Here is a 16,290-nt window from a genome sequence, read left to right on the forward strand (position 1 = left end):
AAATGTATTTCAGTATATTGCAGTATTGTAATAAATTTTGATATAAGTAAATTATTGCCATATTGTTTATTGAAATACATTTTTCAAAATAAAAAATACATTTCTCAATATATTTAAAAATATTACAAGTAATATTCTGTAAAACACAACTTAAAATCCATCCATCCATCCATCCTCTTCCACTTATCCGAGGTCGGGTAGCGGGGGCAGCAGCTTGAGCAGAGATGCCCAGACTTCCCTCTCCCCGGCCACTTCTTCTAGCTCTTCCGGGGGAATCCCAAGGCGCTCCCAGGCCAGCCGGGAGACATAGTCCCTCCAGCGTGTCCTGGGTCTTCCCCGGGGCCTCCTCCTGGTTGGACGTGCCCGGAACACCTCACCAGGGAGGCGTCCAGGAGGCATCCTGATCAGATGCTCAAGCCACCTCATCTGACTCCTCTCGATGCGGAGGAGCAGCGGCTCTACTCTGAGCCCCTCCCGGATGACTAAGCTTCTCACCCTATCTTTAAGGGAGAGCCCAGACACCCTGCGGAGGAAACTCATTTCAGCCGCTTGTATTCGCGGTCTCGTTCTTTCGGTCACTACCCATAGCTCATGACCATAGGTGAGGGTAGGAACATAGATCGACTGGTAAATTGAGAGCTTTGCCTTATGGCTCGGCTCCTTTTTCACCACGATAGACCGATGCAGAGCGCGCATCACTGCGGACGCCGCACCAATCCGCCTGTCGATCTCACGCTCCATTCTTCCCTCACTTGTGAACAAGACCCCGAGATACTTGAACCCCTCCACTTGGGGCAGGATCTCGCTCCCAACCCTAAGAGGGCACTCCACCCTTTTCCGGCTGAGGACCATGGTCTCAGATTTGGAGGTGCTGATTCCCATCCCAGCCGCTTCACACTCAGCTGCGAACCGATCCAGAGAGAGCTGAAGATCACGCCCTGATGAAGCAAACAGGACAACATCATCTGCAAAAAGCAGTGACCCAATCCTGAGTCCACCAAGCCGGACCCCCTCAACACCCTGGCTGCGCCTAGAAATTCTGTCCATAAAAGTTATGAACAGAATCGGTGACAAAGGGCAGCCCTGGCGGAGTCCAACTCTCACTGGAAACGGGTTCAACTTACTGCCGGCAATGTGGACCAAGCTCTGACACCGATCGTACAGGGACCGAACAGCTCTTATCAGGGGGTCCGGTACCCCATACTCTCGGAGCACCCCCCACAGGATTCCCTGAGGGACACGGTCGAATGCCTTTTCCAAGTCCACAAAACACATGTAGACTGGTTGGGCAAACTCCCATGCACCCTCCAGGACCCTGCTAAGGGTGTAGAGCTGGTCCACTGTTCTGCGACCAGGACGAAAGCCACACTGTTCCTCCTGAATCCGAGGCTCGACTATCCGACGGACCCTCCTCTCCAGAACCCCCGAATAGACTTTTTCAGGGAGGCTGAGGAGTGTGATCCCTCTGTAGTTGGAACACACCCTCCGGTCCCCCTTCTTACAGAGGGGGACCACCACCCCAGTCTTCCAATCCAGAGGCACAACTTATAAAATATCCATCCATCCATCCATTACCCAACCTGCTGAATCCGAACACAGGGTCACGGGGGTCTGCTGGAGCCAATCCCAGCCAACACAGGGCACAAGGCAGGAACCAATCCTGGGCAGGGTGCCAACCCACCGCAGAACACACATAAACACCAAGCACACACAAGGGCCAATTCAGAATCGCCAATCCACCTAACCAGCATATCTTTGGACTGTGGGAGGAAACCGGAGCGCCCGGAGGAAACCCACGCAGACACGGGGAGAACATGCAAACTCCACGCAGGGAGGACCCAGGAAGCGAACGCAGGTCCCCAGGTCTCCCAACTGCGAGGCAGCAGCGCTACCCACTGCGCCACCGTGCCGCCCCTCATAAAATATATTATAATATATTTTTAAATTTACTCCAAGTCTGAGTTTCTCAACCTGTGGGTCACGGACGAACCCCAACACCACTTGAACAATTGTTCTCAGTTCACAGGGGCAGTAGGAGTGCACTGACGATTGCGTTTGATTCATGTAAATAGCACACAGGACCTCCCCACTGTTTGGAGGCAGCAAATTCACTGAGGAAAAGGTGGGTCACACTAAAAATACTGAGGGAGACCCAGCATTGACCTTTGACAAAGAAGTAATATTATTGTATCCTACTATGTTCTGTCATTAGTACAGTACTTGGTTTGTAAATAGTATTTCTTAATAGTCAATTTGAAATATCTAAAGAGGTTTATTATACTTTAATACTCTTACTTTACATTTTGATGTGGCTTGTTTCTTTGTACTTTGAAAGGCTACATGAGAATCTACAATTTTCCACAAATGGAATATTTCAGAACAGAGACTCTAATAAAGTGTTAATGCATGCCTGTGTGGTTTATACATGACTTCATCAGCATCAGCATTTTGAAGAACACTTTACCATCTAACCATTTTAAATATGTTTGTCTCAAAATGCAGCACAAATTAAATAATTTTCTATTTCATCTGCAAAACTAACTATCCCATCTGTTAACTCTCTTCCTGGCCATCCTGTTACAATCAGGGAAATATTTCACCATAAATTATTAACCAATAGGAATAGGTCCAGTCTTGTGATCTTTGTCTTAACAAGTGACAAAACTATTGTAAAAGAGGCATTTTGGAATGATACCAGTATTAAAATAGAAATTTGGAAATGTGCTGTTTGGAAAAGTTGTGTTGTTAAATAAAAGCACGGCATTTTTGAAATGAAACCTACAATATTAAAAATTAAGATAACTAACTTATTGAACTTAATTACAATGACTTATTTATTTACACATTTTTTCACAAATGTGCATCATTTAGATCTAATCACTATACTTTTCATGTGATAACTTATTTCATTATACAATTACTGTTTTTTATTATTCCATTTTGCCACAAATGGTACTCCATCATTTTTGCCTTCATTGTACTCCTTGCTCAGCCTTGTGAATTTAAAATTACCTTATCGTGTATGGTTTGATTGTCTAGTAAAGCTATTTTGCTTAAAATTACTGTAGAATTTTGATGTTGTATGAGCTTGTTAAGAACTTTGAATTAGATTAAGTAGGTCTGAGAATGTTATTTAGAAAACACAGTGTCGCTAGATGGGGCACCAGTCCATCAAACACACATACACACTTCTACTACCAATCAAGAAAAAAAAAGACAAAACAAATAAATTAACATTCATGTCTTTTGTTTGTGAAAGGAGAACCAGAACACCTGGGGAAAAAAAACAGAATGAGAATGAGCAGTCTTCATACAGATCACCAGTTGTGGGATTCCTAGCCAGTTTATTGAATCAATGAAGCAGCAGCCATAACCACTAATTATTTAAAATTAAACAAAACTGATAAGCAGACACAGGCATAAACAGTAGTGCCTTATGCAGACAGTTTGCTGTACTTTATCTGCTTTGACAAACACATGATGTAGTCAGTGCATTAATAAATGCTGTTATACTTTGTTACTGAGGCTAAGGATCTGCGCTGGTATCCCGAAGGTTGCCGGTTCGAATCCCCGTCACTGCCAAAAAAAGGCCACTGCTCTGCTGGGCCCTTGAGCAAGGCCCTTAACCTGTAATTGCTCCAGGGGTGCTGTACAATGGCTGACCCTGCGCTCTGACCCCAAGGGGTATGCGAAAACTACCAAATTCCTAATACAAGAAATTGTATAAGGCGAAATAAAGTACAAAAAAAAAAAAAAGCAGCAAGACAGTTTCTCCATTTGTAAAACAGTTAACCTTAGCTAATGGAGTGTCATATTTTATTTATTTCTTTATGACCTAGCTTTGTTCAAAAACCTGAGTTTTGGCAAAATGAAGGTAATCACTTGTTAACCAGCAACAAGATATCCCTGTGATTGTCACAATTTTTCTGGCTCCCCACACTTAGTATATATAGAGAGGTTCCTTCAGTAAAGGAGTCAGCAGTTGAAGATAAAGAATAAAATGGCATATCGCCAAGCACAATTCAGATATGGAGTACTACTGAGAGCTGAGACTGAAGCAATAACATAGGGGTAGTTGAAAAATGGACAATAAATGAAAATTGTTTAATCCTTAAGGCAAAAGTTTCCTCAAAGATTTAGACAGTGAGGGAAAAGAGCAAACGAAACAATGCAAAAGGGTTGGGGTATTCTACAAGCACTGTTTAATAGAAACAATGCCAATAAACATTGAAAAGTCAAACAAAATGATGTAAGTAACAGTTAAGTGCTAAGGCTTCCAAACTAGGCTTCAGTGGACTAATGTGGCTCTGACAGATGCACGTTCAATAATGAACACCAACTTCTGGCCAATTCCGTTCTTTAATACACTCAAAACCCAAAGAGGTGGGCATACCAACGTACACCAGAATTTAGGTCAGTCATCTTCAATATGTTCATCCTCTGTTTTGGGCTGGAAGAAGGAGCTTAGGATGAACCTAGGATGAACTAATGGACACAAACAAGGTTCAGCACATAAGTGCATTATACATTTTGTTATGATTCAGGCAGTGTCCAATAAATAGTGCAGTAAGTAATTAATCCTTAACAAGTGCATGTGGGCATTATAATCAATCCAATTAGCAGATCCACAAGCACATTAAAATGAAGAAAAAGTCACTCATTGGGTCTTCTCAGCAGGTTACCACTGGGATACCCAAAGTCCAGCTCCTTTGTCCCACTACCATCTCTTGGCCGCATAGCCAGCCAACCACTCATGCTCTTCAGGAGTGAGGTGCTCTGGAGTGCGGTTCCTCTTGCTCACCTAGGGACCTCCTGATTGCCTTGCCTTCTGCTCAGATAAGTGAGCCACATTCCCAACCTCATTCTCTATTCTTTTGACTAGCTTCCTCTCAATTTTCTACCAAGCATCTTCATTCTCAAGTTTTCATTTTCCTCTCAATGTCCTACTCAGACTCTTTATACCTGTGTGAGTGCAGATGAGTAGTTTAACGATCCACAGAGCACCAGTGGCAAATGACTGAGCTGATTGCATTTGTATGTGAGTAAACAATCAGCCAGTTTCCCCAATTCACAACCCATGCCTCACAGATTTCCAGCAGCATGCACACACAGCCACCACTCCTGAGCTGAGCGGTTTTTATTAAAACTCAAACTGCCATAGACCCCTAACTCACTTCACCTTAACAGCTGGTAATTAGTGTGAGAAAGTACATTAATCATAATTCTGTCATTGATCAATCAACAGTCATAAAATGTATTTTATAGGGTTTTCAAACTTGAGCCCCCAACTATACAGTACATAAACTCCCAATACATGACTAATATACAGCACAACCTCACATTATGTGATATAGTAGGGCAGCGTTTCTCAACCTTTAAGTATTTGCGACCCGAGTTTTCATAACAGTTTTAATCGTGCCCCCCTAACGTTTTTTTTGAAAGGAGCCCACTAATACCAATTTGTTCTTTTTTAATTAATGGTATATCATAGATGAATATTTTATTATACCTACTTAACTTTTATCGACATTTACCTAACTCTATATTTATTTTTCTAGTATCAGAATGTAGTTTAAGTTAATTTCGTTTTGGTTTCAATAGATGTGTTTTTCATATTTTCGATTCTTGTTGTCTTTTTTTCACATATTCACGCCCCCTTTTTTGTTACTTCAAAGTGGGGCAAAATCCCTGGTCATCTGCCACTATATATATATATTATATATATATATATATATATATATATATATATATATATATATATATATATATCCATTTTCCAACCCTCTGAGTCCGAACACAGGGTCACAGGGGTCTGCTGGAGCCAATCCCAGCCAACACAGGGCACAAGGCAGGGAACCAATCCTGGGCAGGGTGCCAACCCACCGCAGGACACACACAAACACACCCACACACCAAGCACACACTAGGGCCAATTTAGAATCGCCAATCCACCTAACCTGCATGTCTTTGGACTGTGGGAGGAAACCGGAGCGCCCGGAGGAAACCCACGCAGACACGGAGAGAACATGCAAACTCCACGCAGGGAGGACCCGGGAAGCGAACCCGGGTCTCCTAACTGCGAGGCTACTTTATTAATCCCAAGGGGAAATTCACATACTCCAGCAGCACCTTACTGATACAAAAAAACAATTTTAAATTAAAGATTGATAATAATGCAGGTAAAAACAGACAATAACTTTATATAATGTTAACGTTTATCCCCCCCGGGTGGAATTGAAGAGTCACATAGTTTGGGGGAGGAACGATCTCCTCAATCTGTCAGTGGAGCAGGACAGTCTCCCAACTGCGAGGCAGCAGCGCTACCCACTGCGCCACCCATATATATATATATATATATATATATATATATATATATATATATATATATATATATATATATATATATATATATATATATACTGTAATAAACAGACAACAAAAGCATTAAGGTTTGGGGTTTTCCGGCCTTGTATACTGTACAGTTTGCAATAAATTTGTTTTCAAGGTCAGTGAGATAGCATAAAGCATTACAACAGACAGCGTGCATATGATGAAGGGTACCATTTATGCGGTAGGACCGGAAACTGATGGATGGAATGCTGGGAAGGAACCGAGGTATTGTATGGGAGCCATGACGTCATCAAAGGTGGACCAGGGGAAGTGGCGGAATGCGGAAGTGGTGGCGCGTGGTTAGGGAATTCCATGTAGACTATGGCAGTGTTGTTCCTGTCTTTCTGTGAAAACAAAAGAGAGGTTAGTACCCCGCCTTTGTCCCCCGGTGCGATATATTACACTGCTCATTGGGTCTTTACGCGGCTCCCTATGCGCGCGTGCGTGACAACACATATATACATATATATACATATATACATATAATACAGTATATACAGCCAAGACATAACATTCCTATCAACAGGTTACCTCTGCTAGTAAATATAGTTTACAGAGCTGAAGATTGACAAAGTCAGCACAGCTCATACACTTTCTAGCTGATAGGTGTATATTGTGTTGAGTAGGAGCAGGTTATATTTGAAACTGTGCCACTCAAAAAGCAATAAACAGATTTTTTTTTAAAAGGCAAAACAAAAACATTGTCAGCCATTAGAAGTTGTGAAAATGTAAGTGGTTTGATTATTCATCAATATTTCAATGACAAAAGCAAATCTGTAGCTGAAACAAAAGCTTGCAATCCTTTCACACTAACCAAAAAAGGGTACCAGGCCTCCTAATATCCAAACAATAGATCAGACCTGCCCATGGTCTCAACCCAGGCAGCCTGAGCCGAAACTCAAAAAAGCAGACTTTCCAGTCTATAGAGGCCCAAAATGGGACTACGGCTCTGAACTACAAGAGGAGGTCAAGAGGAAAATGATGGAACTGATCCAACTCAAAGCAAGACCCATATTTTTAAAGATTTAGACAAAATTCAAAAATATAAACAGGAAAAGCCAGTCAGGAACAAAAAAAAAGCAAAAATAAGTTTTGCCTTTAAAAAGAATCCAATGAACACCAACCAGAAACAGAACAGAAAAGAACAAAGAAAGGTGGAGTCAAAATCCACAGTATCCAATAAATGAACAAACAAATCAAAAGCAAAAACTACTACTATTCTGCTGAAGCTGTAGAGCACCATAAAGCTTTGGCCTGTACACCAGCTGCCTGATTGGCCCTGCCTTCTTAGGCTCTACATACAGGAGCAGGGCAGAACACACTCTACACAGAAACAAAATAACAAAGGAAATAAACGTGAGAGAATGTGATCTTTATTTTTTACATCTCAAATGTGGTATATTCTGTGTGTTGTAGCTATTGCCTTTTCTTGGTGTTATACTAAGAGTGTATTACACACATGCAACTTGAAATCTTATTCTGCCATCTGCAATTGTAGCACAACTCCAGCATTTAATATAATAAATGCTCATGCCTTTAGAGTCATACAAATAATACTTATTACAGATAACAGATACAATATGACTCGTCAAGGCTTTCATTTAAACGTGAATAGAAATGAACATCGCAATGTGCAATAAAAGCTCACATACATTTCCATAACTAGTAAAATAATAAAACAAGGGAAAACAAAACCTATAAACAAACTGTGCAACAATAACACATGGAAAAAAAATCAAACTAACAATATCATGAACAAACAAAACTTACAATTAGTTAAAATATGTTAATCCTTAAAAATGCATACATATATGCAAAAATACTTAACATCCCCATAAAAGAATAAAACCATTTAAAAACATTAAAACCTACCACATAAAGGTAAACATTTGAGGCACATAGATTTTACTGCAGCACCGAATTAGCCACTGATTTATTCACACATCTGGCTTCAGACCCTTTCTAGGCCAATTTATACATGTGGGTGAATTAGTCGCTTAAAGAGACAACACCCAACTCGTTCACAAATCATGTGTGGCCATCTACCCATATTTATCAATCCTACACAATAATACATTTGAAATTGAATTTCAAAGCAAAGAGAGAAATGTCAACAAAACACATCAAATGATACAATCACATTTGTCCCTGACATGTAAGCACAGAAATTTTATTTTGCAGAGACTTCACAGAGGCAGGTGCAAGTGAAAATCACCAATAGATATCTGTCTCTCTCAATATCTGATTTATTAATTAATGCTGAGTGAAGAACAATGAATGACTATTCTGTTACGAATAATTATAAGCAGACAGATCTTTTTTATGTTATAAAGTTAACATAGTTAAGCATAAATAGTTAAATAGTTAAGCATTAATTAAAAAGTGAATTTAGACTTTGGACCCACATATAAAAAATTGAAAGCGAAATAAATTCCTCTAAACAGGCCTGATTATATTTCAGCACTTCTAATTGAGACCTACTATCATCTAATCTTTTTGGGTTGTATGTGAATGTAATAATGAGAAAATCATGTCACATACAGCCATTATATAATATGCAAGCAAAAACTTGCAAATAGGAAAATGTAAACAAGTACATTAACCTTAAAACTAATACATTTGTCCTTCTGCTGAACCCAATCTTTCCAATTCTAGACCAGTTCAATAGATAAGTTCAAGTTCAGTTCAAGAACCTTAGGACAGGGTGCCAATCCAAACCAGGTGTGGACAAATGGAAGGAACACTCAGTTCTTGTACAAAGTGTTGGGGTACCAGCCGGGTCACCCTTTTTAATCTTTTGTTAAATAAAGTAAACAGGCGCTCAATGGCATAATAATAAACATAAATGGCTGATACAAATGAAAAAACTTGCAAGTGGGTGAAAAATAATGAACTTCGTCCTCTTCAGGAGCATCTCCTTTTTATAGTGGTCCTGCTGAAGGGGTGTAATCAGTTGCCCTCAGGGGCTGTCATCTTTGTGTTGAGGAAGAAAAAAGAGACAAACCAGTCAGTGGCAGTGCCCCTTCTGGCCACGGCAAGGCACTACAACCCTTGGATAAGTCCTTGAGGTGTCCTTGAAGATGCACATGTGACACAGAATATAGCCATGCAACCACATACTGCATGCGTCCTGACACAAACAGATAACTAATTTCTTTAGTTTAACCAGAAGATGCATGCAAAAGGCAAAACAAACAAAAATAAAATAAAATGAAGTCACCAAAACCCAAACGAGAGGCAAAATCACATTCAAAATTTAGGTAAAATTAATCACAAAATGAATACAAATAAAGTTTTGAAGGATTTATCAGCAGATCAGATTAAATTAAATGCAAACACTGACCTCTTATCCTGTCTACTGATGAACTCAAGGTCACAGCCCCCCCCCCCCCCAAAGTGCCCCTAGAAATGTGGGACACAACCCTAACAATGGTATGCAAAATGGCCTCCACTATAGGAAAAAGCTAAAATAACCCTAAATTCAGCCCTGACCACGACAATATATATATATATATATATATATATATATATATATATATATATATATATATATATATATATATATATATATATATATATATACTTAATCACACAAGATCAACTTATAGTGTCCAATTAACTTAACATTCACACTATTAGGATGAACAAAGCAAAAATCAACAAACTCTAACTCCAAAAATGATAAATTATGCCATGTTAACTTAAATACGCAGCATATTGGTGGAATGGTTTATGCCCCTCTGACAGTACCAGAAGACTAGGTTTGAAATGCAGTTGAGGTTTCATACACAAACTGTTTGAAGAGATTAAACTTTATCAAGAAATGACACCCCATTGTAAGGAATTCCCATGAACACATTCAGTTACGATAGCAAGGAGTCAGCAAAACAAAAGAGTAGAATATCACGTATTAGTCAAGGGGATGAAATCAAGTGACATTTAGACAAAAGCAGTGGATCTGTAAACTCACTATGAGGAAGTTGCTTTAGTGTCCTGGGAAATTTAAAAAATGTAAAGAAATGAAAAAAAAAAATTAAAAGGTTACATTTGTCTGTAATATTATCAGTCATATTTTATATATTTAATGTTCTTATGTAATAAATGTAAGGTCTGTAAACAACATGAATAATAATATAAGAAGAAATTAAAGAGGAAAAAGAAAAGGGGTGCATACGGTTTCAATATATGCAACTTTAATTCCTAGAATATGTTATTCAGAGGAATTCATTATTTTTTGCCAGTTTACTTCATGGATGGCACAGTAGCTATGATTGCTGCCTCATGGATTCTGCATCCTTGGTATGAATCCTATGCCTGGTCGCTGTTTGCATGCAGGTTGCATGATCTTTGTAAAATTTTCTCTGGTGTTTTCTGCCCACAACCCAAAATACAGTCCATATGTTATGCACATTACAGTAATTACTGAATTTATGCTAGCCTAGTGTGAATGTGTGCTTGAGTGGCTCTGTATTGGAGTTGTCTATCCCATCTAGAACTTCTGATTCTGCCAGGATAGGCTTTGTCCTCCACAACCCTGAATTGGTTTAAACAAGATCATCTTGAGTAGACTGTGAATTTATACCTCTCATCCTATTCAAGGAAGATAAAAACCCAGCAACAGAGTTTCATCATGACAACTTAAATATTACGGTCCTAAATCTTTTTTCGGCGGGGACAGAGACCACCAGTACCACACTAAGATATGGACTGCTGATCCTCATGAAATATCCTCACATCCAAGGTAAGAAGTTTTCAACATAATTGAAAAGTTGCATATTTACGTTTGCTGCGGTGGGTTGGCACCCTGCTCAGGATTGTTTCCTGCCTTGTGCCCTGTGTTGGCTGGGATTGGCTCCAGCAGACCTCCGTGACCCTGTGTTCGGATTCAGCGGGTTGGATAATGGATGGATGGATGGATATTTACGTTTATTTACTTAGCAGATGATTTTATTTAAAAAAGGGTCAACATAATGGAACAAACATCAGTGTGAGGGATTCTTTGGCAATAAAGGTTGCAGGACTAAGTTACAAATTTCATTTCTGAACGTGATGAGCTCTAAACCACACAAAAGAACACAAGATTTGTTACTCTTATCTTAGCTACTCAGAACCTTGCATCAAAACTCTTACCAACTAGAAGGATATTCATAGAACAAGAGAGTTTTCAAACATTTCTTAGACATATTGAGGGACTCAAATTTCAGATGGGGTGTGGGAGCTTGTTCTACCAGTTAGGAGCTACACATGAAACAAATCTGTATTGAGCTTTGATTCCATGTAGAGGTGGCATCATAAGATGCCATTTTCTAGTAGACCTAAGTATGCAAGAAAAAGCATAGAAACTTATGAGAGTCTGGATAGATATAGGTGTTGATCCATTGACTACTCGTTAGGCAAGCATCAATGATTTTAACTGCTGATAGAGTAAGCCAGTGGAGTGACCTGAAAAGAGAAGTGATAGGCGTCCATCTTGGCAGGCTGAATTCAAGACATGTCACTGCATTATAAATCACCTGTAGTGTATTCAGGTATTCCTGCCAGCAGAGAGTTACAGTAGTCCACAGGTGATAGGGCCGATGCCTGAACCAGAAATCTTGTGGCAGTTACACAGAAGTGAATGTTCATTGACAAAAGACAGTGGCAATGTGATCAGTGAAAGATAGCTGGTCATCAATCACCACACCAAGAGTTTATAAAGAAAGGCTGGTGCTTTGTTTTAAAATGCATGCAACATTAACAGTAAATGAGAGCAAAATTATTTAAATGGTTAATACTCTTCACCATTTGAATGGGTTGATGTTTTAGGAGCCATAATTAACACTAATGATCTAGACCAGGGGTCCTCAATCACGGTCCTGGAGGGCCGCAGTGGTTGCAGGTTTTTGCTCCAACCCATTTGCTTAATAAGAAGCACTTATTGCTCAAGTAACACTTCTGCTTCACTTTAGTTGTTTCGCTTGTTAAGATTTTGAACCCATATTGCTTATTTTAGTCTTGAACAGCTGTATTCTTGTTTTTTAATTGCTCCTAATTAGTAATAACATGCAAATGACAAAAGAAACCAGCATTTCTCCATTTAGCTTGTTACCATTTACACCTGTGTGTATTTATCGTATACAAGTTGGTTTAATTAAATACTTGGAAGGAAAGTGAAGAGAAAAAATTGAAGGACTGAGAATTACTTATCAATTTTAGCCTTTAAATCATTTGGATGATATCCTTAGAAAGGGGAAGAAAATCTAGGATATGAGAATGACCTGACATAGCAGAGTTAAAGCACTAACAAGCCATGAAATTAAATTATTGGCAAGAATTGCTTTCTAATTAAGCAACTGGGTTAGAACAAAAACTTGCATCCACTGCGGACCTCCAGGACTGTGATTGAGGACCCCAGATCTAGACAAAGTTTTGTAAGTCAATAATATTTATAATTTATGTCTACCTTTAAAATATTATATTGATAAAATAATAAGGCTCTGAGGTTATAAGCATATGGCAATAGAAACAAACAGTTGACCAGCTAACTTTTGGGTTTCAAATGGCCCTTAAAAGTCACTATTTTCAATCCAATGAATAACCTTTCTGTTTGCTATTGAGAAATTTTACTTAATTCTCTGACCTGTTACAAGTGTCACTCTGTTTATAGAAAGAAAATGAAGCAATTAAAATCAAAGCAACATTCCAAGTTCCATTAGTGTTAGTGATTGGTTAAAAATGAAGAAAAAATCATTAATCATAAGAAATCAGTGTTAGGATGTTGACTATAATGAACAGAAGGTAGCTGTACTGACTCAGGATGACTTTCTTTTTTAATTTAGAAGACTGGGAGATATGCGTAGTCAAAAGATGAGCTGAGGTTCGCACCCTAAGTCAATCCTATCTTTCAAACAAACTGAAAACATAATCATAAATCAGTAGTCAGAAGTGAAAGCAAGAGATCAAAAAACTGAATCGTCAAAAGGTTTTTTAAAGTTTGAGCGTAATTGTTATCTGCTAAAACTCACAATCTTTCAGGATGTTTGGAATGACTTTTAAGCTGTCACTCCAATAACATCACAGGCTTCGCTCCATCTGTGAAATTATAGAAGAATACCATGACAAATGGAGGTGCCAAATACCCTAACAGGTGTCATAGAAAATAAAGAGGGTGTCAGAGGAGATTGGGAAAAATTCTGAACCTTCTCAATTGCCTGGATTGCTGCAACTACAGGGGGCAAACACTGCTCTCTGTGCCATGATCATTTGCTTACATACCAGTGACCGGAGCAGTCAAGTTTTACGCCTAATAAGTCTACCATCGAACGCATCCTGGCAGCAAGGGTCCTCATGGAGACAAACGCAAATATCCGCAGAGTTTCTTTGTAGCCTTTGTCAATTTTCATAAAACATTCAACTCATTTAATTAAGCTGCCCTGTGGGACATCCTAAGACTTTGCAGGATTCCCCCAAAGTTGCTGGATATCATGGCCAGCCTGTACACTGGTACTGTGAGTGCTGTGCAGAGTGGAGGCAGAACCTCTGTGTTTTTCCCAGTTGATTCTGGGGCTTGTCAGGGGTGTGCTCTTGCTCCTAGTCTGTTTAATGCTTGCATGGACTGGGTGCTGGGCAGGGTCATGGTGTCTAGCAGCTGTGGGGCATCTGTTGGTGAAGATAGATTCAATGATCTTGACTATACCGACGATGCTGTGATCTTTGCGGAGTCCATGGAGGTTTTATCAGGGTTCTTGAGAGACTGAGTAAGTCTGAGTGTCTGGGCTTTTAAGTGTCCTGGATAAAAAACAAAATCCAGGGCTTAAATGACATATTGGGTACAGCCATCAGCAGCATGTCTGTCTGTGGAGTGAGTGTTCACCTTATCGAGACATTTACTTACTTCAGCAGTGACATTTATGTCTCTGGTGGCTCTTCCTATGAAGTCAGTAAGTGGATTGGGAGAACATGGGGTTGCTGGAAAGGGGTGTGTGGCACTCCCAAAATCTTTGCAAAAGGATGAAGGTCCAAGTTTTTACATTCGTTGTGCTTTCTGCATTGCTACATGGTTGCAAGATACAGATCCTATCCAGTGACCGGAGATCAAGACTGGACTCCTTCAGAACTGTGTCTCTTTGAAGAATCCTTGGGTGCCACTTGTTTGACTGTGTTGAATGAGCAGTTGCTCATGGAGTCCTGAATGAGGCACAATACCTGAATTGTGAGGGAGCGTCAGTTATGGCACTACTGCCACGTGGCGCGATTCCCTGAGGGTGATCTGGTTCACAAAACACCTAAGGGGACACCTGGCTGAGGCAGAGAGATGCTCATTTCCTGGGGGTGGTATCAGACCATGTGTTTGCCTGGGGAGTTGCCAACCAGGATCTTGATCTGTTTCATCCTGTGTTGGGTGCAGCAATACGCTGTACCAGTGCATGTTCCCCAACATGACCTCAATTTACACCAAAACCAACTGTGATCCTTGTGTTCAAAAAAATCTAAATCAATGTATAGACTGTATGAATCCATCCAGGAATCTGCACAGAAACCTAACAAAGTTGTAGATTCTAATAGTTAAAACCAAGGAAAGACTAAGTAGAAATAGAGAAAATGGCATAAACAAAATCATATTAATAGGAAAGGATTAAAATACAGAAAGATCTAATAACACAAAGAAAAGCAAAGGAAATTTGAATTTGGAATACACAGTCACAAAAAGTCCTACACAAGAGTGTTCTGGAAAAGCACCTTATAACTTCCACTAACACAAAAAGGTAAAGGAATAGAGCTATGGAAAAAAAACAGTGACACATGGATGTCAAGAGCTGTGTGCAATCATCTTTAATAGATGATGACATGATGTGTAATGTGAATGGTAACAGGAGTAATAAAATTAAACAATGCATAGAAAGTCACAAGTTAGCAGTGATCATTGAGAAAGCAAATCATAAAAAGGTATTTTCAGAATAACAAAAAAACAATGCAAATATCACAGGCACAAATTGCAAGTAGAATTTTCAAATTAATGACTACAACAAGCAGAACACTCAATACGAAGTCCATTAAAACACTTCTTGTGGGGTCCTTATTAATTTCACTGTTCAGTACATATGAGTTATTAGGTTTATGCCACTGATCTTATTATTCCTATTCAGAAAAGGTACAGAAGGAAATTGACATGGTGATTGGACGAGACCGTGCCCCAGCCATGGAGGACCGGAGAAAGATGCCCTACACTGATGCTGTGCTCCATGAAATTCAGAGGTTCATTGATCTTGTCCCTTTAAATGGTTTTCATAAGACAACAAAGGACACCATCTTCAGGGGCTACACTATCCCAGCGGTAAGGCTTTGTTTTTGCTTGTAAATTAATCAACTCTTTACCTTTTTAGAATTTTCCAGTTTATCAAAATGAGAATGAACAATTGTGTCTGAAAATTAATTTATTCTGGAATGTTTTAACCTATTTAATTCTTATGAATGACACTTTGTTATGTTTATTTATTAGTAGGGCTGCCCACTATTAGATGAAGCCTTCTTCGCTCAGATCCCATAACTGATTGTTATCTGCATTTAGCTTGTGTGTCATTTGCATGGGGTTTTCTTTAGGTACTCCAGTTTTCCTCTCATGTTCCAAAAAAGTATGTAAGTGCTGTATGAGTGTGCACATGTGCTGCACTGTAAATGTGTAATTATCTTACACATTAAGCTTATGATGTTATTCGCAGCACATTGTCAGGCTTTTCTGTATATCTCAATATTTCCTTTTCATTTTTTTTTTACATTATTTAATTTTTTTGGTCCTCCACCCTTGTGTCTTGTTTTACTTTGTAAAGTACTCGATGTATAAAATGATGGCTGGGTGAATAAGTCAATGTAACTATTATCACAAGTCCGCTGAAGTCTACTTTTTATTTAACTTCAGCATTA

The 16,290-nt window shown here is 39.4% G+C and overlaps 1 protein-coding gene across 1 annotated transcript in view; it reads left to right on the forward strand.

Moving 5' to 3' along the window:
* LOC114648020 (cytochrome P450 2B19-like) overlaps positions 1 to 16,290 on the forward strand; it is a 40,753-nt gene that overhangs the window by 12,767 nt on the left and 11,696 nt on the right. Inside the window, exons 7-8 of the mRNA XM_051918776.1 lie at positions 10,990 to 11,131; positions 15,516 to 15,703. Coding sequence (XP_051774736.1) covers positions 10,990 to 11,131; positions 15,516 to 15,703 — 330 coding nt within the window. The remainder of the gene's footprint in view (positions 1 to 10,989; positions 11,132 to 15,515; positions 15,704 to 16,290) is intronic.

The sequence above is a fragment of the Erpetoichthys calabaricus genome, chromosome 1 (genome assembly GCF_900747795.2).
Source record: "Erpetoichthys calabaricus chromosome 1, fErpCal1.3, whole genome shotgun sequence".
NCBI lineage: Eukaryota > Metazoa > Chordata > Cladistia > Polypteriformes > Polypteridae > Erpetoichthys > Erpetoichthys calabaricus.